We start from the raw sequence: 26,562 nt of genomic DNA on the forward strand, positions 1-26,562 counted from the left end.
TTTTATAGACTAATTAGCTTATTCTTAGGATTAATATCTTATTTATCATGTATATTATAAAACATTTATAAACTATATATATTATCGCTATAATAATAAAATTCACTTCAACATTTCACAGACTACAGAGTGATTATATTTAGAAAAATTATATTTTTATCTTATTTCATGAATGAAACTAACACTGCACATATATTGTTGCATAATATTATACACGTTACTTCACCAAAACATTGAAATTAACTTACACTCTAGTAATGGAAAGATTACGCCCACCAGTACTACCATTCATATCAATATCTTCACCATCAAGTAAAAATGCTTGCCTTAACTTCTGATCCCATCCCTGTCGATTCCACTTACGTCCTTCTCTTCCATGTGAACCTTTAAATGATACTCTTCTAACATTTTCTGAACTACTACCAGCTGAAAAATCTCTGTCATCATGCTCTGAAAAATAAAATATTCACCAATAAATGAATTACATACAGGAGATTAAAAAAATTAGAATGATCAAGATGAAAAAACATATCTGCATATAATATGCAGATAACAAGGAGAAATTCTCTTCACGCAACAAATAAGAGTTTCAGTTCTTATTACATATTATTATTATTTTTTACTACTTAAAATGTAAGAATATCTGCAGTATATAACATTTCATAAATTAACAACTAGTCAACAGGACTGTTAGACTCTAAAGTCAGGATTATTACAAGTCAATAAGACAGATGTGCGATTTCTGGCAATTTTTGCAAGTTACATTTATGATAACGAAGTCGAGCTGAACAGATGCAATGAAAATTTCTAATAAAATGCTCAGAGTTTTACAAACATAGAAGAACTAATGAAATATAAAACAATAAGCTCTTTACATAATTTAAGAAAAGTGTGTTTATGATGAAACTGGTAGGACTATATAATTTCATTGTCAGTTTCACCTGGGTGGTGTTCATATTACAGTCAATCACTTGCTCATAAAAACAGTAAAAATAATTACCACAAAAAATTTACAATACAAACAATTTTTATTAAACTGTAAGCACAGGTGGGATAATTTGAAGACATTTACTTAGAGAAAGCTCTCCCATAAATATTTCCTATAAAAAAATTATTTCAGTTATATTTTACAAAACTTTAAATACAAATTTTATTATAATACAGAGTGATTTTTTAGTCCTGTTACCCAATTATTAATGTCTGGTAATTTTTTTCTAAGAAAGGGAAATTTTGTTTTGTGACATGAAGTTGGTAGCGCTACTCAACCAGTATAGATACGGCAGTGTGAGTTGATTCTCCTTGAGCTGTGTAAACTTTTGTGCCGTTTCCGGTCGTGTTATGGACAGAATGTCTTTTACCATAGAACGAGTTATCATTCTTGAACAATATTTTGCTACGAAATCATACGCGAGTGTAAAAGAATCATTTCAAATTAAATTTGTTGGTGTTCCTCCGGCAGAAAAAATGTCAATTTCTAGGCTAGCAAACCGATTTTGAGAGACAGTTAGTGTTTGATGACGTTTTAGAGAATGTGAAAACAAGATTGCTCAATTCTCCATGGAAAAGTTTACGAAAACTTTCCACGCAAGTTGGTTTGTCATATTCGAGTGTTCAGAAAGTTGCTAAAAAATTGAAATTGTATCCGTATCGCGTACGATTACTCCAAGAGCTTCAATCTCCAGATTTAAACACATTAGTAATTCACAATTAGTAATTTTATTGTGATGTAATTTTATTTGATTCCCATATCTTTAAAATGGTGTCCAATTTTCTTTCAGTTGTTTGGTGGGATGACATTAATAAAAGACAACAGCAGGGTAAGGAAACTGCACCCAAAAGTGTTCAATGGTCTACTGGAACAAATTTCTAACAGTTTCAGCTATATTTGATCCACAATTAACATTCTTCAATTTCAAGAATACTATTAAAAAAATGGTGTTGTTGAACTTCAAGTTGTAAAAGATACAATTTCATCTTACATTCACCTACTTTCAAAGATTTTAATTACCACTAAATAATGATATACAGAGTGATACAAAACTATGTGGCAATCTCTCGGGAGCTGATTCTATAGTTAAAAAGTTATATAAACATGGGCTCATAAATGCTTCTTTAGCGAGTTACGGCTAGCAAAAGATTATGCCCAGATTTCAGTTCCCATGAAAAAAAGAAGACTTTCTGAAATTCTGGGAAGGTAAATTAAGGACAAATTTAGTTGTTTCTTATGACCTGAAAATATTTTAAAAATGGGTCCTAAAACTGTACTTCCATTAGTTTTAAGATATCTTACATAAAACACAAAAAAGGGTTTAATGAAAGAAAACTTTGTTAAATGGTTAAGTTGTATTTTCTCCAATTAGAAATGAAAAAATTTAATTCTGATAAGAATCATGTAAATTAATTAAGAAAAAATTCAATACAGGATACTGAAATTTTAGTTTTTAAAAAACAAAACAGACCAAATTGTAAAAAATTATTTTAACAGCATGAAATAACAAATTTGTCCTAGGTTGGAAATAACTGATCATTTATTTACTACCTTTTTATCATAATGAATTAATTTGTTTTCATAGGTTTACAAAAACAGCTGATCAACAATTAACTTTTGTTAATTGTTGATTAATTGAATAATAATTAATTATTCAAACAGTGTTTGAATTATCTTGATGGTGGTTTTTTTATGTAGAAGATATTTGTGAGATTCTGTATACAAATCAGAAAACAGTTTTTACAAGATTTAGACATTTTATTTAATACATAATTGGAGACAATGCAAATATATATTCATTTGAAGAGTAGAAGAAAATGATAATTTACGGTAAGTAAACAAGAATGGTTTGGCTGCAGTTTAAGAATATCAAGATACTTATACATATTAAACAGCACCACCGATCGCAAAACTTTTGAAGCTGTGGAGAAACAACTGAGAGAATCTGGGAGTTTTAAACCTAATTTCCTTCACTGTATTCTGGTCACTGATGTATCAAGCTTCACAAGAAGTGGAATAGTAAATTTTCATAACACCCATATTTGGGCAGGTGAAATATTGTTTGTAACACCTACATGACACTGCCACAAGACATTTCCCGCACACATTTTCAATTACAGTATGGTTTGGTGTTCTAGGCGGTAATCTGATTGGTCCATTTTTGTTACTTAAATGTTTTGGAAACAAACCTGCCCACCCTCTAGGAAGATATTTCTTATAATAGCAGGTCAGATATGATTCTTGCACGATGGGATACCTCCTCATTTTTCTAATAATGTAAAGGATCATTTAAATAATACATATGGTTGACAATGAATTGGTCAAAACAGACCAGTGAAATGGCCACCACGATCTCCCACTATCAATTTTTTTTCTGTAGGGTTAGATGAGTCGAATTGTTTACTCAAAACAATAACAAACACAAGGAACCAACGAATCTAATAGAAGCTGCAAAAACTATTAACAATACTACTAACATTATGAGACATGCTAGAAAAGAATGGATTTGTTGAGTGAAATCATGTATTGAACAAAACGGGGGCCACTTCGAGTAACTTTGAAGTTAATTAATAACGTCTTCACTAATTTTTAATGTCATTTTTCCCTTGTTTTCAAAGTTAAATTACATTTTATGTTAAAAGCTGTTTACAATTTATGGACAAAATTGCTATTAAAATTTTTTCACAATTCAGTCTGTTTTGTTTTTTTTAATGAAGTTAAATCTTAATATCCTGTATTCAATTTTTTCCTAAATAATTTAGATGAATCTTTCAGCATTAAATTTTCTACATTTCTAACTGAAAAAATATACAATTTAATTTTAAGCATTTAACAAAGTTTTCCTACATTAAACCCAAAAACATGTAATTTTTTAATCCCAAAGTTTTGTTTTACATCAGATATCTTTATAACTAATGGAGGTACAGTTCTGGGACTCATTGTTTAAAACATTTCCTGGTCAAAAACCATTTTTTTTGTCTTCAGTCATTTGACTGGTTTGATTACAGCTCTCAAAGACTCCCTATCTAGTGCCAGTCGTTTCATTTAGGTATACCCTCTTTAACGTCCCTAACAATTTGTTTTATATATTCCAAACATCCTCCTCTATGAATCATGACCTTGCCGTTGGTGAGGGGGCTTGAGTGCTCAGCGACACAGGGTAGCTGGACCAAAGGTGCAACCATATCGGAGAGGTATCTGTTGCCAGACTAAGGAATGATTCCTGAAAGAGGGCAGCAGCTCTTTCAGTAGTTGTTAGGGGCATGAGTCAGGAAGACGTAAACGGCCATAATCAACATAACTCAGTCCTCTGAGTACTGCGCAGCTGAAAGCAATGGAAAACTACAGCTGCTTTTTTTCCAAGAAAATGTGGCTCTCTCCATTTTCATATAGCAATGATGGAGGCGCCTTCCTTGGTAAAATATTTCGGAGATAAACTAGTCCCCCGTTCAGATCTCCGGATGAGGACTACTAAGGAAGGGGTTACCAGAAAATTAAAAAATAACATTCTACGAGTCAGAGCGTGGAATGTTAGAAGTTTAAAAAAGGTTGGTAGGCTAGAAAATTTAAAAAGGGAAATGGATAGCATAAATGTGGATGTAGTAGGAATTAGTGAGGTTCGGTGGGAAGAGGAAGGCGACTTTAGAATAATTAATTCAGCTTCAAATAATGGGCAGGCAGGAGTAGGTTTCATAATGAACAAGATAGGGAAGAGAATAGAGTATTTCAAAATGCATAGCGATAGAATCATTGTAATAAGGATAAAATCAAAACCTAAACAGACGATTGTTAACGTCTATATGCCTAAGGAAGGAAATATAGTAGGTGAATACGGGCTGGGCAAAAGGAATGAAAGAGGGGACAGACATACAGTTTTGCACAAAGTATAATTTAGTAATTGCCAACACCCAATTTAAAAATCATAATAGAATATACACTTGGAAAAAGCCAGGCGATACTGCAAGATATCAGATAGATTATATCATGGTTAGCAAAGATTTAGAAATCAACTTGTTGACTGCAAAACTTATAGATTTAACTTAGCAGACATTGATAGAGACCATAATTTGGTGATAATGAAATGTAGATTGGGGTTTAAAAACCTGAAGAAAAGGTGTCAGATGAATCGGTGGAATTTAGAGAAGCTTGAGGAAGAGAAGATTTTTGAGGAGGACATCGCAAGAGGTCTGAGTAAAAAATATAAGGTAGAAAATGTAGAAGAATGGGAGAATGTTAAAAAGGAAATTCTTAAATCAGCAGAAGCGAACTTAGGCGGAATAAAGAGAACTGGTAGAAAAACCTTGGGTTTCAGACGATATATTGCAGCTGATGGATGAACGTAGAAAATATAAGAATGCTAGTGATGAAGAAAGTAAAAGGAACTATCGACAATTAAGAAATGCTATAAACAGAAAGTGCAAACTAGCGAAAGAAGAGTGGATTTAAAGAAACGTGTTCAAAAGTCGAAAGAGAAATGAACATTGGTAAAATAGACAGTGCATACAGGTAAATTAAGGAAAATTTTAGGGTACATAAATTAAAATCTAATAATATGTTAAACAAAGATGGACCAATTTGGTTTCAGGAAAAGTATAGGGACAAGGGAAGCAATTTTAGGCCTCAGATTAATAGTAGAAGAAAGAGTAAAGAAAAACAAACCAACATATTTGGCGTTTATAGACCTAGAAAAGGCATTCGATAACATAGACTGGAATAAAATGTTCAGCATTTTAAAAAAATTAGGGTTCAAATACAGAGATAGAAGAACAATTGCTAACATGTACAGGAACCAAACAGCAACAGTAATAATCGAAGAACATAAGAAAGAAGCTGTAATAAGTAAGGGAGTCAGACAAGGTGTTCCCTATCTCCGTTACTTTTTAATCTTTACATGGAACTAGCAGTTAATGATGTTAAAGAACAATTTAGATTCAGAGTAACAGTACAAGGTGAAAAGATAAAGATGCTTCGATTTGCTGATGATATAGTAATTCTAGCCGAGAGTAAAAAGGATTTAGAAGAAACAATGAATGAAATAGATGAAGTTCTACGCAAGAACTATTGCATGAAAATAAACAAATACAAAACAAAGTAATGAAATGAATTAGAAACAACAAAGATGGACTAATGAATGTGAAAATAGGAGGAGAAAAGATTATGGAGGTAGAAGAATTTTGTTATTTGGAAAGTAGAATTACTATAGATGGACGAAGCAGGAGCGATATAAAATGCCGAATAGCACAAGCGAAACGAGCCTTCAGTCAGAAATATAATTTGTTAACATCAAAAATTAATTTAAATGTCAGGAAAAAATTTTTTGAAAGTATATGTTTGGAGTGTCGCTTTATATGGAAGTGAAGCTTGGCCAATCGGAGTATCTGAGAAAAAAGATTAGAAGCTTTTGAAATGTGGTGCTATAGGAGAATGTCAAAAATAAGATGGGTGGATAAAGTGACAAATGAAGAGGTATTGCGGCAAATAGATGAAGAAAGAAGCATTTGGAAAAATATAGTTAAAAGAAGAGACAGACTTATAGGCCACATACTAAGGCATCCTGGAATAATCACTTTAATATTGGAAGGACAGGTAGAAGGAAAAAATTGTGTAGGCAGGCAACGTTTGGAATATGTAAAACAAATTGTTAGGAATATAGGATGTAGGGGTATACGGAAATGAAACGACTAGCACTAGATAGGGAATCTTGGAGAGCTGCATCAACCCAAATGACTGAAGACAACAAAAAAAAAAATTCCAAACATTGCCTGCCTGCAAAATGTTTCTCATCTATCTGTCCCTCCATTAAAGTGATTATTTCAGGATACCTTAAGGTGTGGCCTATAAGTCTCTTTTCTTGTAACTACATTTTTCAAAATGCTCTTTCTTCAATTTGCACTTCTCTTCATTTTTCACTTTATCCACCCATCTGATTTTTAACATTCTTTTATAGCAACACATTTACAAAGCTTGTAATTTTTTTCTTCTCCAGTACTACGACCATCCAAGTTTCACTTTCATATAAAGCTGCGCTACAAACATATCCTTTCAAAAATGTTTTCTTGATAAATTAACTTTTGATGTAATCAAATTATATTTCTGACTGAAAACTTGTTTTGCCTGTGCTATTTGGCATTTTATATCATTCCTGCTTCATCCATCAAAACCATAAGAAATAACTAAATTTGTCCCTTAATTTAACTTCCCAGAATTTCAGGAAGGTATTCATTTCCCCAGGGGAAATTTGCTAGCCGTAACTCTCCAATGAAGCATTTTTGAGCCTATGTTTTTATGAACTTTTTTCCTATATTTAGCTATAGAATCAGTTCCCAAGAGATTGCCATTGCCATATAGTTTTGAATCACTATAAATATATATATATATATAAATAAATAAAAATTAATATATGATCAACAAAGTAAAATAAATGGACCATTTATCAGATAAAAATTTCATTAATACAAAGAAATTCAATTTAGCTGGATTTCAATATAAATAAGTTATATACAATTTTTTTTTTAAATATTAAAACTATAACTTTCTTTCAAATTACGTAGAAACCAGTTTTTCAAATCTTTTTGGAATTAATTATATGCTGCTACTTCACTAGTGGATTATTGGTGGTGTATATATATATAGTTTGTTTGATCAATAAATTACTTTGATCATACACTAGATTTGACAAACAGAACAAATTAAATGAACAAAGATACCAAAAAGTGTACATTTTTCAGCTATATATTTAAAAAAAATGGTAATTATTTAGTTGAGGTGCCTCACCCTGAAATCACAAAAAAAAACAAATAAAATTGTTGTAAAATTTTTTGAAATTTATTTTATGATGGAAATGAAGTGTCGGAAAAGTACATATTTGAATATTGATACACTCAATAATGCAGATTCTTTATTTAGTTGAGGTGCCTCACCCCGAAATCACAAAAAACATATCAAATCATTGTAAAATCGTTTGAAATATATTTCATGATGGAAATGAAGTGTCAGAAAAGTAAATTGGAGCAATTATTTTCAGGAAATTTGTTTTGAATATTTGTGTACTAATTCAAAAAAGGTTGGAGGAAAAGGCAAAGTTGTAAAAATAGATGAAGCCAAAATCGGTAAACAAAAATACAATCGCGGCAGAATTATAAATGGAAATTGTATATTTGGTGGAATACAATGTGACACAAAAGAAGTTTTCACAGTTCCAGTATCAGCAAGTGATAAGGTAACTTTGCTCTGCATTATAAAGGACTACGTGCACCCAGGTACTACAATTATTAGCGACTGTTGGAAATCTTATGATTGTTTACAAACAGGAGGCTTCCAAAACTTAATTGTGAATCATACATCAATTTTATAGATCCGGACACTGGGGTTCATACACAAGACAATCGAACGTCAATGGAAGGAAGTAAGAAGCAATGTGCCGTGTTATGGAAATTCCAAACACCATTTCCACAGACATATGGCCAAATTTTTATTTAAAAGGAAGTATTGTGATTATAAAACACGATTTCACCACTTACAGTGAATTATAAGTGATAAACATTGATTAGGCAAATCATGTATGTGATGATTCTGCAGAAATATCATCGCACTCTGATTCAGATTAACAATTTCTAATTTATTTTCATGTTTATATCTTTAAATATAATCTTTCACAATGATATAAGTATTTTTTTCAATTTTTATTGTGTTACATGTTATTTGTATCACCATGTAAATTTTTACTAATTTTCTATTTTCTGACACTGAAATACATCAATATAAATGAATAAATATTAATTTTGAATAAATTTGATATGTTTTTTTGTGATTTCAGAGTGAGGCACCTCAAACTAAATAATTACAAAATAATTTCCTTTCCATTTTAACATGAGTGCCATTAAAAAGTACCTAATGGACCACACTGACAATGATTTGAATAATTAACTCTTTTGAAGAATTATTTCTATTAATCTGAAAACGAGTTTTGCAATTAATTTTAAGATCTACATATTAGCTATTATAATTAAAACATAATGATGACTAGCATCCGCCCCTCTCAAAGTTATAAAAGAAACGTTAAGGGATATATGTAAAATTTGTTACTGGATAGTAACAAATCAAAATGATACATATCATAATACTGAAGAAAAAAGTAACAATTATATGTGAATTCCCACTTTCAGGATCACCTGAAAGTGGGAATAAGATATCAGTTAAATAATAAACATATCCAGTATTAATGAATAAGAAATAAGTACACATACAACATACAGAATAAAAAGGAGTTCATTTGAAAGGATACTTACAAAAGCTTATGCAAGGAATAATTAATTATTGTAAAATTTTAATACAAACACAGGTAAACCAAACCTTTTCTGTTGAAAAACTTGTGAAATTTGGAAGGATTCCATTTGTTCAAACCTTAAAAAACAAGTAATAAAATGAAAAAAACTATATTATGATCTTTCTTAAATATATATACTTAATGTTCCTTAGAATATTCTCCTTAAAGAAACTTATTAATATGAATCTAGGGAGAGAAAAAACCATACTAACATGAAAGGAAACTGTTAAACTTATTCTTAAACTTTTTTTGCTATTACAAAAACAATCAATAAAAGAAATTGTGCAGATGTAATCTGTGCATCTATCTAATGTGCAATATAAAAGAGCTATGTATAACCATTATTGATAAACAAGCTAAATAACCCATCTTTCCTCTAGCTAAAAATTATTACCTATTAGAAGGATTAAAAGGTAATAATTTTTATATTGCATCTTCTGGGGATAAAATTATAACAAAATTTTTAAAAATGTTACTGGCTTCAATTCTTAAATTTTGTAATCTTTAATTATATATATAAAACCCATGAATAATAACAAAAAACACTTCTGTATGTGATGAGGAATCGTAGTTTAAATTTGATGAGTCTGTTAAAATGCATCATTAATTTAAAAAAAAAAAATCATAAAAAATTTCTTTTCTAGTAAAATTTGTAATAATAATGTAGCCACCTAGTATAGTATGTAAATTTTGGTACTTATGTATTAACGCCACCGCAGCTACAGCTTTATTTAAAAACAAAGTAGTCAATCGGATTTCGGTGGAAAATGAACAGTCTCTTTATTAATTTTAATAAATGGTTATTTATATTTATTTATTTTATAAATATAATTTAACCAAACTTAACCTACGCTCGCTAACCTTGACTAATTAACACTGTAATTTTTTGAGTATTTATTTAATGAATTCAGTAATTATTTAAATAATTGCAATAATTAATGAATTTATTAAATAAATAATCAAAAAATTACGGTGTTTAATTAGTCAAGGTTAGTGAGCGAAGTGAGCGTAGGTTAGGTTTGGTTAAATTATATTTATAAAATAAATATTTATTTATTTATGTTAAACTCTATATTGGCCCATTTCCCACCGAAATCCGATTGACTACTTTGTTTTAAATAAAGCTGTAGCTGCGGTGGCGTTAATACATAAGTACCTAAATTTTAAACAACTAACTGGAACTGCCGCAATTTAGCCTAAATGTGTGAATGGAGAATTTAGCATAAACACTTACTTTTTTGGATCTTGAATAAGGGAAAAGAATAGATAGGAAAAATAAAGATAGGGTGACTTATGGAAAAATACAAATGAAAACATAGCTACAAGGTTTCAGTTTTGTAAATTGCTTTAACTGGCTGAATGATGTCCAGTCTACAAATTCCATTAAAACAGTTTTTAACACTCCTGCACAATCTCATACACACAGACAGATTTCAAATAATAGCCTTTTGCTTAAATTTTATAATTAAACAAAAGATAACATGAAGATAATATGCATTTTTAAAAGCTTTCTAACATGCATTTTTAAAAGTTTAAAGACAGTGATAAGATAAAAATTATCTTACTCCCCTATAAAATTTTCTGGTAAATTTCTGCATCTAAAAAAAATAAATATGCAATTTTGATAAACCAAAAATTAGCAAAATTAACATTACTTTCTTAATTTCACCTTCAGCAATCGCACAGCTATCAACAGCAGAATACCATTCCTTATTACTAATCAAAAAATTATGCAAAAATAGAGCATGATCTTGGTTAGGATACATTTTGTACAATTCTATTACCAGTCACTTTCCTTCAATTCATTCAACTTCTAACACTCATTTAGTATAAATTTATTTGTACTAAATACAAATAAACAACTATGTTAAATGGTTACTGAAATAAATGAAGGAACAAAATAGTTTACAAAATTGCTAAACTCTAGTCATTTCAAACCCAACCATTTCAGCTATTAAAACAAAGTGGTTATTGGTACTTATGTATTAACACCACCGCAGCTACAGCTTTATTTAAAAACAAAGTAGTCAATCGGATTTCGGTGGAAAATGAACAGTCTCTTTATTAATTTTAATAAATGGTTATTTATATTTATTTATTTTATAAATATAATTTAACCAAACTTAACCTGCGCTCGCTAACCTTGACTAATTAATACCGTAATTTTTTGAGTATTTATTTAATAAATTCAGTAATTATTGCAATTATTTATTATTTAAACAATCAATACACTCCTATTAATTAGTCAAGGTTAGCGAACGAAGCGAGCGTAGGTTAAGTTTGGTTAAATTATATTTATAAAATAAATAAATATAAATTACCATTTATTAAAATTAATAAAGAGATTGTTTTGAATCTATGTTAAACTCTATATCAGCCCATTTTCCACCGAAATCCGATTGACTACTTAGTTTTTAAATAAAGCTGTAGCTGCGGTGGCGTTAATATGTAAGTACCAAGAATTTAGTAAACTATAACAATATGATACTTTTCAATTAAAGATAATGGAATAAATAATTTATAAGATAAGTATTAGACAATGGTAAAATTTGTATATGATTATACTAACTTATAACTTACAATAACTTTTGCTGTGACTATATTCTTTCCCTGTTCACTTTTAAGGAAAAAATGCAGATTTTGAAGAATGGTTAACTGCCCATTCTACTGATTCTTGTGAAATAGAAAACATAAGTTATGAATGAAATAATATCTTTTCAATTTAATGTTTTATAAACAAAAAGACTAGCTAATTTTTTCATGAGAAACCTAGAAATGAAGCTAAAATAAAATTTTAATATTTCCTCTAAATTTTGTTCTTAAGATAAAAAGAAAATATTTGCTGTTTTTTATGCACTTCCATATTGAAAAAACAGATCTGAAAATAAACAGATGTTCACCATGCTGAATTAAAAATTTATTTGTAATAACAGTCAATTTTGATAAATACAGATTGAGTACACAGAGCGATTCAAAGGATTTCTTTTCATCCTATGCAACATAAGAAGTAGCTTTTCATGTCATTGTTTAATGTCTTATTGTAAATTGACTAATTGATCAGACAGCTTATTATAGAGAAGTGAGGTCTATTACAGATACAACTGGGTTAAACAATTTTACTAAAAACATCAATGACAGCATAAAGAACAAAACTAGCATAACAAATTTAACAAATGTAATTAATACAATCTTACATCAGAACTATATAAATAAGGATCAGAGAATGTATGTAAAACTCACATGCTGCCTTACATATAGCTAAAAGTAAATATTATTAAAGGAAATACAACTTTAATATCAACTCTGCTACATCTAGGAAATTGACCTCTATGAAATGCTACAGATAAACTTGACCTGAAGAACGGGTGATCATTTTTAAAGAAAACAAATAAATTGATTTGACCACAGAAATTGGTATAACTCAGCGCATTTCCTTAAAAGTCGTAAATTGGTTTATTAGAAACAATAATTTAAAAAATACATTAATAAACAGGAATTAGATGGTTAGGAGACTTGTTGAGAATGACAGGAAACCAATATCTAATTATTTTTTTGAATTTAATTTGTTAAAAATCCTTTTAAGAAAGTTTTCAATCAGAAAAAATGGTAAACTTGTAACATTTTGCTCCCAGGCTGGGATATCTTTGAATGATTAGAAGTTTATGTTTTTTATCTTTCTTTAAATAAGTTTTATCACAGGTTTATGCTTTACCTTTCTCGAGATAAGTTTCATCTATCTATCTAAATAAGGAGATTAAGTCATGGTGGGAAATCTGAATTTATTCTTTTTATTGGGATTGTATAACATGACCACAGCTGTTTTTTTCTCATCTTTATTAATATGACTTGTTCTATAGTGTTTATCAATTAATGAATTTTCATTATCTTTCTTTTTCCATTTATTTACTAATATGGCACATACATATTATATAACTTTTTCTATAGTACCTACTACTAATGATTAACTGCAAGTTCATTTGAGTTTAGAATTTGAAAAATTTTTGTAAACTCTTTGGGTGTAATCTTGTTTTCCAATTTAAATTATAAACAGTTTAACTACACATCATGTTAAATTCATTATTGAAAATTATGATTCAGTCTACTTTTTAAATTTAATTAAAGGAATCCATTTAAACAACAATCTCTTACAAAGAGTGAGTTGGTCAGAAACTTCAGACATTATACAAAGAATCTTGATTCCAGTAAAATCATACAGGAACCATAAATATAATTACCAAATTGTTAATTGAACTACTTGTAAAGACCAAATGAATAATTAACTATTTCACATTAACAATGCAATGGGGTCTTGGGAAGGGCAGCAAACTGTAAATACTGGCAATCTGTGATTTCATCCCACCCAATTCATTTCAGGGATATATTAAAAAAACATATAACTTTTACATGGAAGTATTGGGTTCAAATCCAGATTTGGCGTGGAATTCTAACATGCATCTATTACCATAACTATGATGAAAAGTTGAAGTAATTGCAATATGGATTATATGTAATAACACTAAAAATGAATAAAATAAAAAAAATGGACAGGATACCTTTCATAGCTAAAATTACACAATCAATACTGGGGCTCAATTTCCTCCAGGCAGAAAATTCAGATTCAGTGGCTAATGAATTCAAAAGATAAAACTGTCAGTAATGTTACACATTACTTTATATCAAACTAATACTATATACACAAATTAATAATTTGAGAAAAAAATGTATTCAGATTTATCTTACACATAGTTATGAAAGTGTTAAGACAATTATCACACCTGTTGATAGTTTGAAGACTTTATAAAATAAAATGTAGATATCATTGTAAGAAATTCAAGTTGATCTCTCAGATATTGTAATGATTTTTTTAATGAATTGGTCAGGCATTTTGTGATATTAAATATAAATAAAAATTCCTAATTTATCTTTATATCACAATAAAGTCACCTAGTGTAATATCATTCCACCTGCTATCCTAACTCAAGGTCACAATAAAAAAAGTCACATAGACATAGAATCAAAAAATATGTGGATAATAATACATATTATTACTTTGATATCTACATTGTTAACTAAGTTTGATTAAAAACAATATTCAACCCATTTCACAGGGATCAGAACTTCTTAATTTATTTTTGACAAAACAGCATGGCTCCAACTTGGCATAAAAAAAATATTGAGAATTTAAACAGCTGGTTCATTTTAACAAAAATTGTTACTAACAGATGTGTTTTTTATTTTATTTAGGATTTAGGAAAACGTTTATTGAAAAAAAAAATGAACAATCAATTTGCCAAGTTTTAAGAAATTTAAACACTACATGTGTTTATGTAGTAGTAAATCAACAGCCCTTAATTCAAAGGACTATATTAAAAATGCCTACCTTAATGTAAAAATAAAGATTTTTTAATAATAGAAAATCATTTTTAACATCTTGAATTTAAGCACGTTTCTAGGCAAATATCCAAGAACAATCAAAAACTTTTAGTTTCTTGGTTAAGTTTGTACATTTAGTGACCAATAATGCAACACTACATATGTGTATAATATTATAGAGTAAAATAAAAGCTGTGATGTAAAAAAAATTCTGAATGGCAATATTTGTAATGCTACAAAATTGTAATCACGAGTAATTATTGACAAAACAGGAAAACATTAAAATGAAAATTTTCAATTAAGCAGCAATTCTTAGTCTGTACTGAATAATAAAGATCACAGCAAATACAATTTGATATTTAAGCAATGAATTAAAAATACAAACAGTTAGCTTTACAAATTATTGTTTTTATCTAAAATTGCGTTATAATATAGATCATTGAACCTATGGCATACAGAAACTGTTTACAGAATAACATATTATTAGGAAATTCAAGAAATTTAGACAACAAACCATAATAGTTGTGCTTCCCTCTGTCTCTACCACGCTTGTGCATATTCGGCATTATTTCTTCAGATTATTAATGAAAATTAAAAGACACATACATTAATAAAACAACACTAACGCAAAGATTTACGTAGACTACTTCAGAAACATGATGGCGACTGCAGACATTTGCATTGACTCTATCGGAGCCTTGACGAAGTAATTACTGTTTTGGCACAATTCACGAATTAATGCCGTTTTTAGCAATTAATATTCAGACAAAAAAAATACCATCATACATCTTAAACAATAAATTTTTCTTAATCTTGTGTATGAAGTAAAAGATGATAAATTCAGAAGTAGAAATATTTAAACATATTTATTTTTTTAATATTTATTTATTTCTAAACAAAAATCATTTAATCAAGAATATTGTTTTTAGATCTTCATTAAATCCTGATAAATAAACATTAAATAAACGTGGTAAATAAACATTTTTATTAATAAATTTAGAAGGAATATACGATAAAAAACGAATAGTTAGTTGACCAAAACTTAAATAAAGAAAAACAAAAAAGGAAAATAAGAAAATTGCCCAATAAATATAAATAGAAAATGTAATGCTAGTAATGTAATGAAAATGTAATGTAATGCTAGTAATGTAATTACATTTGTAGTTACAAATGTAATTACATTACTAGCATCCCTGTCACAGCTTCATCCATAATTTTTGGTTACTTGCATTTCCCAATGCAGTTAGGAAATATTTAGCCAGTCATAGATATATTCGCATTCACTTGCCCTTCCCGTCTAGCCAGATGGGAATTAAACTCATGCTTATGAAAATAATAATGATAAATAAAGATTAAAGCCTGCCCAATTTATAAAAAATGTCAGTGTATTATAATTTCTTCAGAGCAACAGTAATTTCTTCAGTACAGGACCTGAAACTTTGGATGATCTAAGAATGTGGGTTTCAAAACAGTCAGCCTCCATCTTAAAAATATTAGTTAGACCTTGGTTACCCACACTTTGTATGGGTAAAAATACACACTTTGTATTTTGCCTGTTTCTTAGCATTCCCTGAAAAACACCACTAGGAGGTGACTGACTGACCTTGCCCTCCTGGTGGTAGCAAGAACGGTAGGAGAGCTGGAGATCAGGGCGAATGCTGCAATTCAGATGATAGTAGGGTGGATAGAGAGTAAGGGCCTGGTGGTCATGGCTCATAAAACCAAGGCGGTGGTCTTCGTGGGCAGGAGGCGACGTTCATTGTGGGGGGGCCGTATTCATCGTGCCCACCTCATAACGCTACTCACTGTTACCTGCTGTAAGTACCTGCTGGTCTGGCTTGATAAGAGGCTGACTTTCCGGGTACATGTCTTGGAGATGGTGGAGATAGGTGGCTCTGGTGCTGAGCCAGCTCATGATGAACATCATTGGGCTACGCCAGTCCAAAAGAAGGCTGGTTGATTTCTGTGGTCTTGTATGCTGTACCGGCTTGGGTGAAGGGGCTTCAAGTAGCCAAATGAAGGGGCATATTAGAGAGGGCAAGGAGGTCACTGGCCATCCGCATCATCTCCGCTTATTGAATGGTATCATATGAGGCAGCATTTGCTCTGGCCGGAATTCCACCCCTGGATCTGGTGGCTGCAGAGAGAAGTAACAGGTATTGGGGCTTGGATAGCAGTGAGGCTAGGCAGGAGATGTTGAGATGCTGGCAGAGGAGGTGGGATGCCACTCGTAAAGGCTACTGAACCATACGGCTAATACCAGTTGTGGGTGGTTGGGTGGATAGGGGGTGGAGGAACTTGACTACTTCCTCACCCAAGTTCTCACCAGTCACGGTTATTTCAACTCCTACCTGTTTGACAGTAGGAGGAGGACAATGCATGATTTTTTCTACTGTGAAGAGGAGGTGGAGTCGGTAGAACACGTAGTGTTCGAGTGCCCCACGTGGGAGCCAAGTAGGAGGAGCCTGGTCTCAGAGGTTGGCCTGATTACACCAGATAACGTTGTCCGTTTTAATAACGAGCGGTGAATGGTCATGGGGCATATCTCAGAATTTATTAGGAAGATCATGAAAGAAAAGCTTAAGGAAGAAGATCATTTTGTACAGTGGTTGTGACCTCAGATTTTATTTTTGTTTTTTGTAGCTTGAGTTGTGGCTGTGTGGTGTGTGTGTGTGTGTGTGTGAATGTATGGTCAAGGCTGCTTGTCACCTTCCCAATTGTCCCCCGATGTTCGGGACTTGGGTTGCATCCACACAGGATGTGTTCATGTTATGCGGCACAGTGCCGTGTGCAATAACATGAGCATGTGATCCTCGTGGGGGTGGGGTTGCACAGCAGATGTTTGGTGTATTCTCTGGGTGAGTTTGTGTGTTAGTTGTTTGGGAGGGTTATTTTTTTGAGTGAATTGTTCTGTCATGTGTGGGTGCCTGCGCTCCCTGATGTTATGCCTAAAGGTAATTCCAGGGAGCGTGGACGAGGGGGAGTGGTTTAGTTGGTAGGGATCTGACACGTCTGGCGACACGGGTCTTTGGATGCTTATGCAAGATTCCATCTTCTACTACGTAAATGCTTGTATCGCTCTGCTCTGGGAGGGAAGAAAAAAAAAAGTAGGTGATCGTACTTCATTTCTCATTTTTAAAAAAGTTTTTTAATTACTTTTATGTTTTTTAGACAAGTAACCAGAAGCAGTTGCAGCTAGTCGCATCACACATACAGTAGCAGTGGCTGAGTTGGCTGAGCTGCCACATCGTAACACTGTCGCACCCCTTAAAAAAATCTAAAGTCAAAAAAACTGAAAAAAGTTTTTAAATATTTATTTGAAGAGTATTTGCAAGTCTCAATCTAGTGAATAGCTTGTTTAGTATAGTCAGAAATTGGGAAAATTTGCAGGAATTGTTAAAATATTTTACCTTTTTTCACCACTTTCAAGGTTGCATTTAAAAAAATTTAGAAATTGATTTTTAGATATTTACATGAAAATTACACACATCAAAAATGAAGCTGATATTTTCATTTGTTACCAAGAAATTAAAAATATAGTAAATTTAATTTTTACTTAATTTTAACCCTTAAAATTCAGAATTTCAAAAAATCCTCTTTTAGTGTGCAAGAAAAAAATATGTATACAGGAACAGTCAGGACATGTTCTTTTACATATATATATATAATATTTAAAGATAATCTTTATTTCAGCTATAATAAAACGTTAATGTGATGATTATTTCATTTAATTATGAAAAAAACTAAAGACTAAGACTCAGTAGTATTATTTCAACTGTACTGGAGAAAATAATTTAAAAATAAAATTAAGAAAAAAATCTGCATAAATAATTAGTTTACACCTTGTCTACTCAATTATTGATTCAATTGACATTGAGCCTCGGATGGGTAAATGTGTAATTTGAAATCACATATGATTATGTAAGGATTGTTTTGTTTCTTTGTTTTTGAATGGCTTGTATAGTCACAGAAAATGTAGTGTGTAAACATTTTATTGATTCTTGTGTAATATCTTAAATTTAGCAGCCAGGTATTTGAGATATGCAGATCCATGTAGGTTGATGGAAAGATTTATATATTAGTAAAAACGCCTGCGCGTTATCATCGCCCGGAATTTTTTTTTATTAAAAAATAAAAGAAAGTAAAGCTAATCTAAAAGATGAACAAAGCTTACAACTAATATCACAGATAAAATCTAAAATAAAACCAAAAGTGAATAGAATTTAACAAAGACTGAGACGGGTGTGAAGGGCCCATTCTCGGATAACAAAAAGACTAAAATGAAAACTAAAAACCATAAAGATCTAACATAAAAAATATACACGACAATATTAATTTGTTTGTATTAACCCAGAACTACGCAGAAATAAAAACACCCGGTTTTAAATTTCATTATCATTGTACAAGACACCACGGATGTTTCTGGGTAGATTAAATTTACGACGCAACGCCGCATAACGTATGCAATCTATGAGTACGTGGTGGACAGTCATGCGTCAGTTGCATCGTGCGCATAGGGGTGCATGTCTTCCTGACATCAGGTACTCGTGTGTAACCCTCGTATGTCCTATTCGCAATCGACAGAGGACTACTTCCTCACGCCGAGTTTTTCTGCATGAGGAGTCCCATAGTAACACAGAATTTTTAATCTGCCTGAGTTTATTATTAGCGGTAGCCGTCCAGTCACCTTGCCACCTTGCTCTTAGTGATTGTTTTATATAATTAATAAAATCAGAAGTAGCAACTCGGGTGGTGAAAGGAGGCTGATTACATGCTTCTTTGGCAGCGGAATCTGCTTGTTCATTACCTGGAATTCCTACGTGGCTAGGTACCCAGCAGAAACTTACTTCTGTGTTGCGATTGTTCAACTCAGCGATTGCGTTGTAAATTTCAATGACGATAGGATATTTGGAATAAAAGTTGGAGAGCACTACATGAGTCACTACAAATGAGAATGTTTCTATATTTACGGTTAATGATATTTAGAGCCTTATTTATAGCGTATAGTTTAGCAGTAAACACACTCGTAATTCCGGGTAGACCAAACATATAAGTTCTTTCATTGACAACAAACGCACAACCAACGGTATCGTTTTGTTTCGATCCATGAGTGTATACCACCGCGTCTGGGTTCATCTTGGAGAGAACACACTGAAACATTTGCTGGAAGACAGCAGGTAGTGTTGATTGTTTATTGTGTCGTAAGGTCAAAAATAAAATTTATGAGGTTTATTCCCCACGGAGGATATGAGCACGGATAGGATGGAAAGAATGATGGTGTGTAAACATTTATATGCTGCAGCAGACGTCGGGTACGGACACCTACAGGTGCAGTACAGCGTGGACGGTCCTCATACTTTCCTAAATTAGGATTTCTAAGGACTTAGTCAAAAGCCGGATGATTTGGCTGTCCTTTGAGACGAGCAAAATAAGATAATAAAAGCTGGTCTTGTCTATCCCAAAGTGATGGTTCACCACAGTCTACAAGTAAGCTCGCGACAGGGCTTGACTTAAACGCGCCTGTGGCAAGCCGAAGGAAAGCATGATGTACACCATTCAGCATTTTAAGCACGGCTTGACGAGCTGAAGAGTAGGCGACACAACCATAATCTAAACGGGAACGAACAAAGGAATAGTAAATGTTTGGTATCGTTCGTGTGTTTGTTGCGTGCGATGTATGTTGATGTGTGAGTGTGAGGTAATGGGGATTCTTTGGTGCGTAGTTCAGTGCGTGGTGAGATATTGTGAAAGACGGATGTGTGTGCCGTCTTAAGCATTCATAGTGTTAAATGTTAAAATATCTTAAATATTCAAATGTTACATAGTATTACAATGTCTTAGTATTCATTACAATAAAAATGTTATACAGTCCACTATTGTGTGTGTTCATTTAGTGAAAAAACAAAACAGTAAAAACGTATCATACATAACCGATCGGCTCCCTAATTGGTGTTACTATGACTCGCATCATATCTAAAAGTTTGGAACATTTTGCTTTTAACTCTTTTATATGGTTGACCCAGGTAAGACGGCTATCAAAAAACAAACCTAAAACCTTGACGTAAGGAGAGATAACAATAAGCTATCTGTTCAGAAAAACTTGCAGAATAGAAGGGTTTCGTAGCCGAGAAAAGACTACACATTTTGTTTTGTCGGATGAAAATGTGAAACCAGTAATCCTGGACCAAGCTTCAAGGTGAAATATAGTGTTCTGCAGTAGTCTCTCTGATGTGGGTGTTGAACGGCTCGCAATGTAAATAGCAAAATCGTCAACAAATAGAGAACATGAGACATGTCACCTGCACACAATTGGTAATACCGTTTATGGCTATAGTAAATAAGGTGGCACTTAATACCCTACCTTGAGGCACTCCATTCTCCAAGACGACACTACCTGAGAGCGAATCGTCCACACGAACACGAAACGTTCGGTGATTTAAGAATCCTCGGATAAAGGCAAGCATATTGCCTTTGATTCCCTATCTCTTGAGGGTGTTAAGAATACACGTCGCCAGGCCGTGTTGTACGCCTTTTGTATATCAAAGAAGATAGCAACGAGGTGCTGGCGGTTTAGGAAAGCGTTTTGTATCGCTGTTTCCATTGACACTAAATGGTCAATGGAAGATCGTCCTTGTCGGAAACCACACTGTTCTGAAGATAGAAAACCATGTCTCTCCAAGTACCATGTAAGCCTGCGGTTTACCATTCTCTCCATTATTTTATACAAAACGCTTGTTAAAGAAACAGAGCGGTAGCTTGAGAGGTTGGTTTTATCTTTACCAGGTTTTAGTACTGGTATAATAAATGCTTCTGACCAGCCGGGTGGGAAGACTTGTTCGGAGAATAAACCATTGTAAGTATTCAAAAGATGTTGTAGTGCCGAATTAGGAAGGTGTGAAAGCATACCAAGGCGAATGTTCGGTACAGTGGAAGTGTCACGTCAGTTTTTAAGCGCGTGTAACAATTCCTTAAATACGAATGGGGTGTTTAATTCACCGACAGAATCACCAATGTTCAATGTAATACTTCTGTCTGTATCTTGTACCTTTGAAAGTCGTTATTATACGATGAAGTGAGAGACACCGAGAAGAAACATTTTGCTAAAGTATTTGCCACAGCCGAAGATGATGAAAGGAGTTCTCCTTCATCAATAAGACCGAGAATAGATTGTTTCGGTGATCCGAAAATTGCACGGATTTTTTTCCACACGGTAGACGTGGGAGTAGTGCGTGAGATAGTGTTCACGTAATTCGTCCATGAACTCCTCTTAGCGTTCAAGAATACCCGATGGCTTACCGCTCTAGTCCTGCGGTATAAATTTAGATATTCAGCTATAGGCCTACGATTAAATTTGCGTAATGCCTGCCGTCGATTCCTAATAGCATACTTGCAATCATCATTCCGACATGGAACGGAAGGACGTCCAGAATTACCCGATGTTTGTGGGATATATCTGTTGGCATTCTCAAGTATCACGGACGTAAAAGAGGAACATTGGTCAAGGATGTTTGCGCCATCGTCATACTGTGATTGGAAGGCTTTATGATATCCATTCCAATCCACCTTTTCAACAATCCATTTCCGTAGCCTTCTTTTAACCTCGCGATCTACACCGAAACCAATAATAATTGGTCTGTGATCACTGCCGTGAAAGTAATCACAAACAGAGCAATTAAGTGGGGGAGTAAATTCGGTGAGCATATGAAGAGATCGATGATAGATACATTACCACATGATAAAGACATGAATGTGTGTGATCTATTATTCAGCAGACAAAGGTCCAAGTCTTGTCTCACTCCGTTTATCATATTTCCTTGAGTGGAGCAGAAGGTTGAGCCCCAGGAAATATGGTGGGCATTGAAGTCTTCTACTATTAACGCTGGAGATGGTATTTACGTGAGGAGATTTGAGACCTCTAGATCACTGAACTCAGTGTTCGGTGAAAGATACAGATTGCAGATATGTAATTTGAAGGGGATAGATACCTTTACTGCAACAGCAGAAATGAGAGTGGTTAGTTGAATCCTTGTAGCCGACACCTCATTCTTCATGAAAATAGCCACTCCACCACTCTCTCTACTGTCTACTAGACAGTCGGTATCTCTCGCAGAAGTATCCTCTGAGCGTTATTGGGTCATGTTGTAGAAGATGAGTTTCTTGGAAACACATAATTAGTGGATAATGTACGTGCGCCAGTATTCTAATATCTTCAATGCGGGACCGAAGACCTATAACATTCCACTGAGTAATGTTCATAAGGGTAAAAAAAATAAAAATAAATTAAAAAAATAAAATAAATAAATTTAGGAAACTATATAAAAATTAGTTTTATGTGATTCAATTTTTATTTTTTGTATTTTTTATTTTAAAGAACTCTGATGCCTGGGGTCGGGTGGTTCTTCAACCATATCCTCCAGTATATGAGGTGATGGTGGAGGAGATTTATTAGAATGGGATGCTGCAGTTCACATCCCTGAGGGGGTGGTTATGTGGGTTCACTTTACGGAGAGCTTATTAGGTGGCTTACTGCCAGCTGTGATAGTTCCTGCCTGTACCAGTAAGACTTTGGGAACAGGAACTTTCGTATGGATCTCACTGTTGGATTCACTAACTGCGATGAAAGACTTTTTATTCATCTTTGTCACCTCTGAAATAATGGCTGTAAGTGAAGCAACTTGATCAGAAAGCATCTGAACAAGTTTTTTAAGTTCATTGCAGTATCCTCACTGCTGATTACTAACATTTGTAGGAGTTTATTTTGATGTAGCGGTGGCGAAGATACATCTGGTTTAACCAGATTCCGTGAATTATTTATTTTTTTATATTCTCTGCATGCAGCCAGGAAAGATAGTTTTTGCTCAGTACAGATTTTGAGAATTGCATTTTCTTCTTTAAAGGTTAGGCAATCTCGGGAGCGAGCTGTATGTGAACCATTGCAGTTGGCACATTTTTTTATCTTCTTCGCAGTTAGTGTCATTGTGACCTTCTTTAGCATACCTAGTACAGATCTTCATTTTCGAGCAAGATGTTGTAGTGTGACAATATCCTAGGCATCTGAAACATCGTCGTTAGTTGAGAATGAATGGTCGTACCCGAACCGAGAGGTAACCCACTTTAATCTTTTCTGGTAGAACAGGGAGATTGAATGTCAGTATAAGAGACGGTGTCAGTTCTTCTGTTCCGCTCTGTCATCTCATTATACGCTTCACTTCTATAATATCCCGAGCACGAAGTTCATCAGCAATTTCATTTATATCCATTTCCAGAAGGTCGCAGCAAAAAATTACTCCCCGGCTGGTATTTAGAGTCTTGTGGCATGTCGTATTTATGGTTGTGCCGCCCAAATTGCTGAGAAGTAACAGGGAGCGACTCTACTCATCATTAAATGTTTGTATTAGAATTGTTCCGTCTCGTAATTTTTTGATGTTCTTTGGAGAACCAATACAACCGATGACACATTTGTTAATCAGGAAAGCTGAGACCTTTTGAAGAGAGCCACTCTCCTGATTATTCCAAAGAACAACAAAAAGAATATTCTTATATTTGACATTACCCTTTTCTTGAGTAGTTACATTGTCCTCGTCAGACGAGGCTGACCGAGGACTTTTCATTAGACTAAAATTGGTGTTTTTTTCAGATGGACCACCAATCATCATAGAATTTATTGTTGGAACTGAAATTTTGGTCCCACGAGTTCCAGCGATATAACGGACCACTCCAGCAGAGGGCGCGCGTATTGGAGCTAGAGCTAAATACAACTGGGTTTGCCCTGGTGCCCAGAGGACATCGTTCAAGACTCACTACGTAGAGCCATTCACCCATCGGCATGATAGTTCCCACTGTAGGTTACGGTTGCGTTTCGTTAGATGTCGCAACACCACTGAGTGTAAATGTAATAGAAAATTGTCATAATAATTAATATTTTCATAAAATATTAATAAAATTTATTGAAGATTAGTTGGGGGCTTTACGATCCCGGTTAGCAAAAACAACTCTATCTCAGTCTAAATTCAAACATGGTTGAAAAATATAACTGCCTTAATCTGTCTCTGATTAAATATAGTAAAGAAGTTATTAGAAGTTAATGAAAATAATGGACTGTAAGATTAAATAAACCCTAAAAAGAGAATGGATGTGCAGGTTACCTTTCTGCTCTTGGAATGAGAAATCAAACCTAAAGGTGAATGAATGAATTAATAGTAGTTGTTGGTTACAGTTGAGAAAGTAACTACTGCAATAAAGTAGTATAATTCAGAAAATTTAGTATTACATATTCTGGAGTATACCACTCCCCCTCGTCCACGCTCCCTGAAATTACCTTTGGGCATAACATCAGGGAGTGCAGGCACCCACACATGACAGAACAATTAACTCAAAAAAATAACATTCCCAAACCACTAAAATTTTTTCTTCTCCTGGATCCCTTTGAATTACAAGATTTTTTCCAAGTACCCATCTATCTTTTAAATCTGTCATGTTTATGTTTGCTACCCCTTAGGACCTGATAAGATTAAGTAAGTTATAATCTTATCACCATTACACATGTCAAAAATTCTTTTTGTAAGTCTATTTGAATCCATTTTTGTTAGACGTCCATAGAATGGCAGTCTTTGCTTATGTATTGTTTCTGTGATTCTATCTAATTTTCAGTAAAGTTCCTCATTCTTCCTTAATTTCCTGAGTAATATAAAAGTAACTTACCTGATTTGATACAAAGAATGATACATAGAATTTTGTAATGAATGGAAATATTTGAATTTTTTATTTACTTAAAATCTATCTAAATAATTCATATTTACTGGCATCAAAGATCGCACAGTCCATTGTAGCCTGTACACATGTAGCCTGCAGCTCAGACAATTTTCGTAGACTTTCTAAAAAAAAAGTTGCACTGTACAAAGGGATGACTAAGATATTTTTCATTTATTTATCATAATCATTATTAATGTCAGATTATAATAGAGTAATGATATAATACCCTGATGTCATTATGATATTCAAAGTATTTACACAAAAAAAGAAAAACGTTAATTGGAAAATCTAGGGCACAAAACAAAACACATATTCCCACATTCCAGTCACTTCACATTCAGCATCAGTTACTTAACAATACTTTTTTACATTCTTTTTCTTATTTTCATAAAGACATCGGTTTCTAATTTTCAACATTTAAAGAGAAACTATTTTAGATTTGTAGTCAGTGTTTAGTTAGTCAACCCAATTTTATACAAAAATAAACTGAGATAACTAAAATAGCCTTTTTAAAACAATAATTGTTTTCGAAAGATTACTTTACTTATTTCAGTAGTAGTCTTATTATTGGACTAGCATAAAAATAATGAAAATATAATGCTTTTTAAATTTCTGTTTAAATTTTTTGCTTTATGAAGTCAGTACCAAGGGTAAGTTGTTAACAGTTATTTTTTTTAATTTGTCATTGAATTCCAAATCCTAGAATTTAAAGAATTACTTTATTATATTATATTTTTTGCCAGCTTTTATATAAATTTTTTTTTCAGGTACATAATTTCTTTTACTGTTTTCCTTTCTTTCTTCTTTTGTAGCTTCTCTATTCTGTTTTCTTCTTCATATCTGCATTTTTGTTTTAAATCTTGATGAATAATAAATTATAGCTTTAGTCACATGTTTAGATCATAAAGTTAATTTTATTCAAACAATTTAAATTTAGTGGCATTTATTGTCATCGATGGTTTTTCGAAGTACTATTTTATTATTATATTTATTACGTTTTATCTGCACTATAATTGAATTTCAGTTGTACAATTTCTGCATTATACATTTAAATGTTAAATTACTACTAATTTGATTTTAAAGAAATAAATCAAATTTAGTTGAACAGAAAGTATGAACTTCT

The 26,562-nt window shown here is 32.5% G+C and overlaps 2 protein-coding genes across 3 annotated transcripts in view; both read right to left on the minus strand.

Annotated features, from left to right (window-relative positions):
* The window catches only part of LOC142330836 (nuclear RNA export factor 1-like), a 68,096-nt gene extending 52,722 nt beyond the window's left edge, over window positions 1–15,374 (minus strand). Inside the window, exons 1-2 of one of the 2 annotated variants that reach the window (XM_075376293.1) lie at window positions 15,202–15,374; window positions 327–450 (exon numbers count right to left, since the gene is read on the minus strand). In XM_075376293.1, the coding sequence (XP_075232408.1) occupies window positions 327–450; window positions 15,202–15,253 (176 nt within the window). In that variant the 5' untranslated portion in view covers window positions 15,254–15,374. Of the gene's footprint in view, window positions 1–248; window positions 451–15,201 lie in introns of both variants that reach the window. The other variant, XM_075376292.1, reaches the window with a different exon arrangement.
* Window positions 1–26,562, minus strand: part of LOC142331457 (putative methylmalonate-semialdehyde/malonate-semialdehyde dehydrogenase [acylating], mitochondrial) — a 247,944-nt gene that overhangs the window by 201,595 nt on the left and 19,787 nt on the right. The gene's annotated exons all lie outside the window — the stretch shown is intronic.

The sequence above is a fragment of the Lycorma delicatula genome, chromosome 10, assembly GCF_047948215.1.
Source record: "Lycorma delicatula isolate Av1 chromosome 10, ASM4794821v1, whole genome shotgun sequence".
Lineage (NCBI taxonomy): Eukaryota > Metazoa > Arthropoda > Insecta > Hemiptera > Fulgoridae > Lycorma > Lycorma delicatula.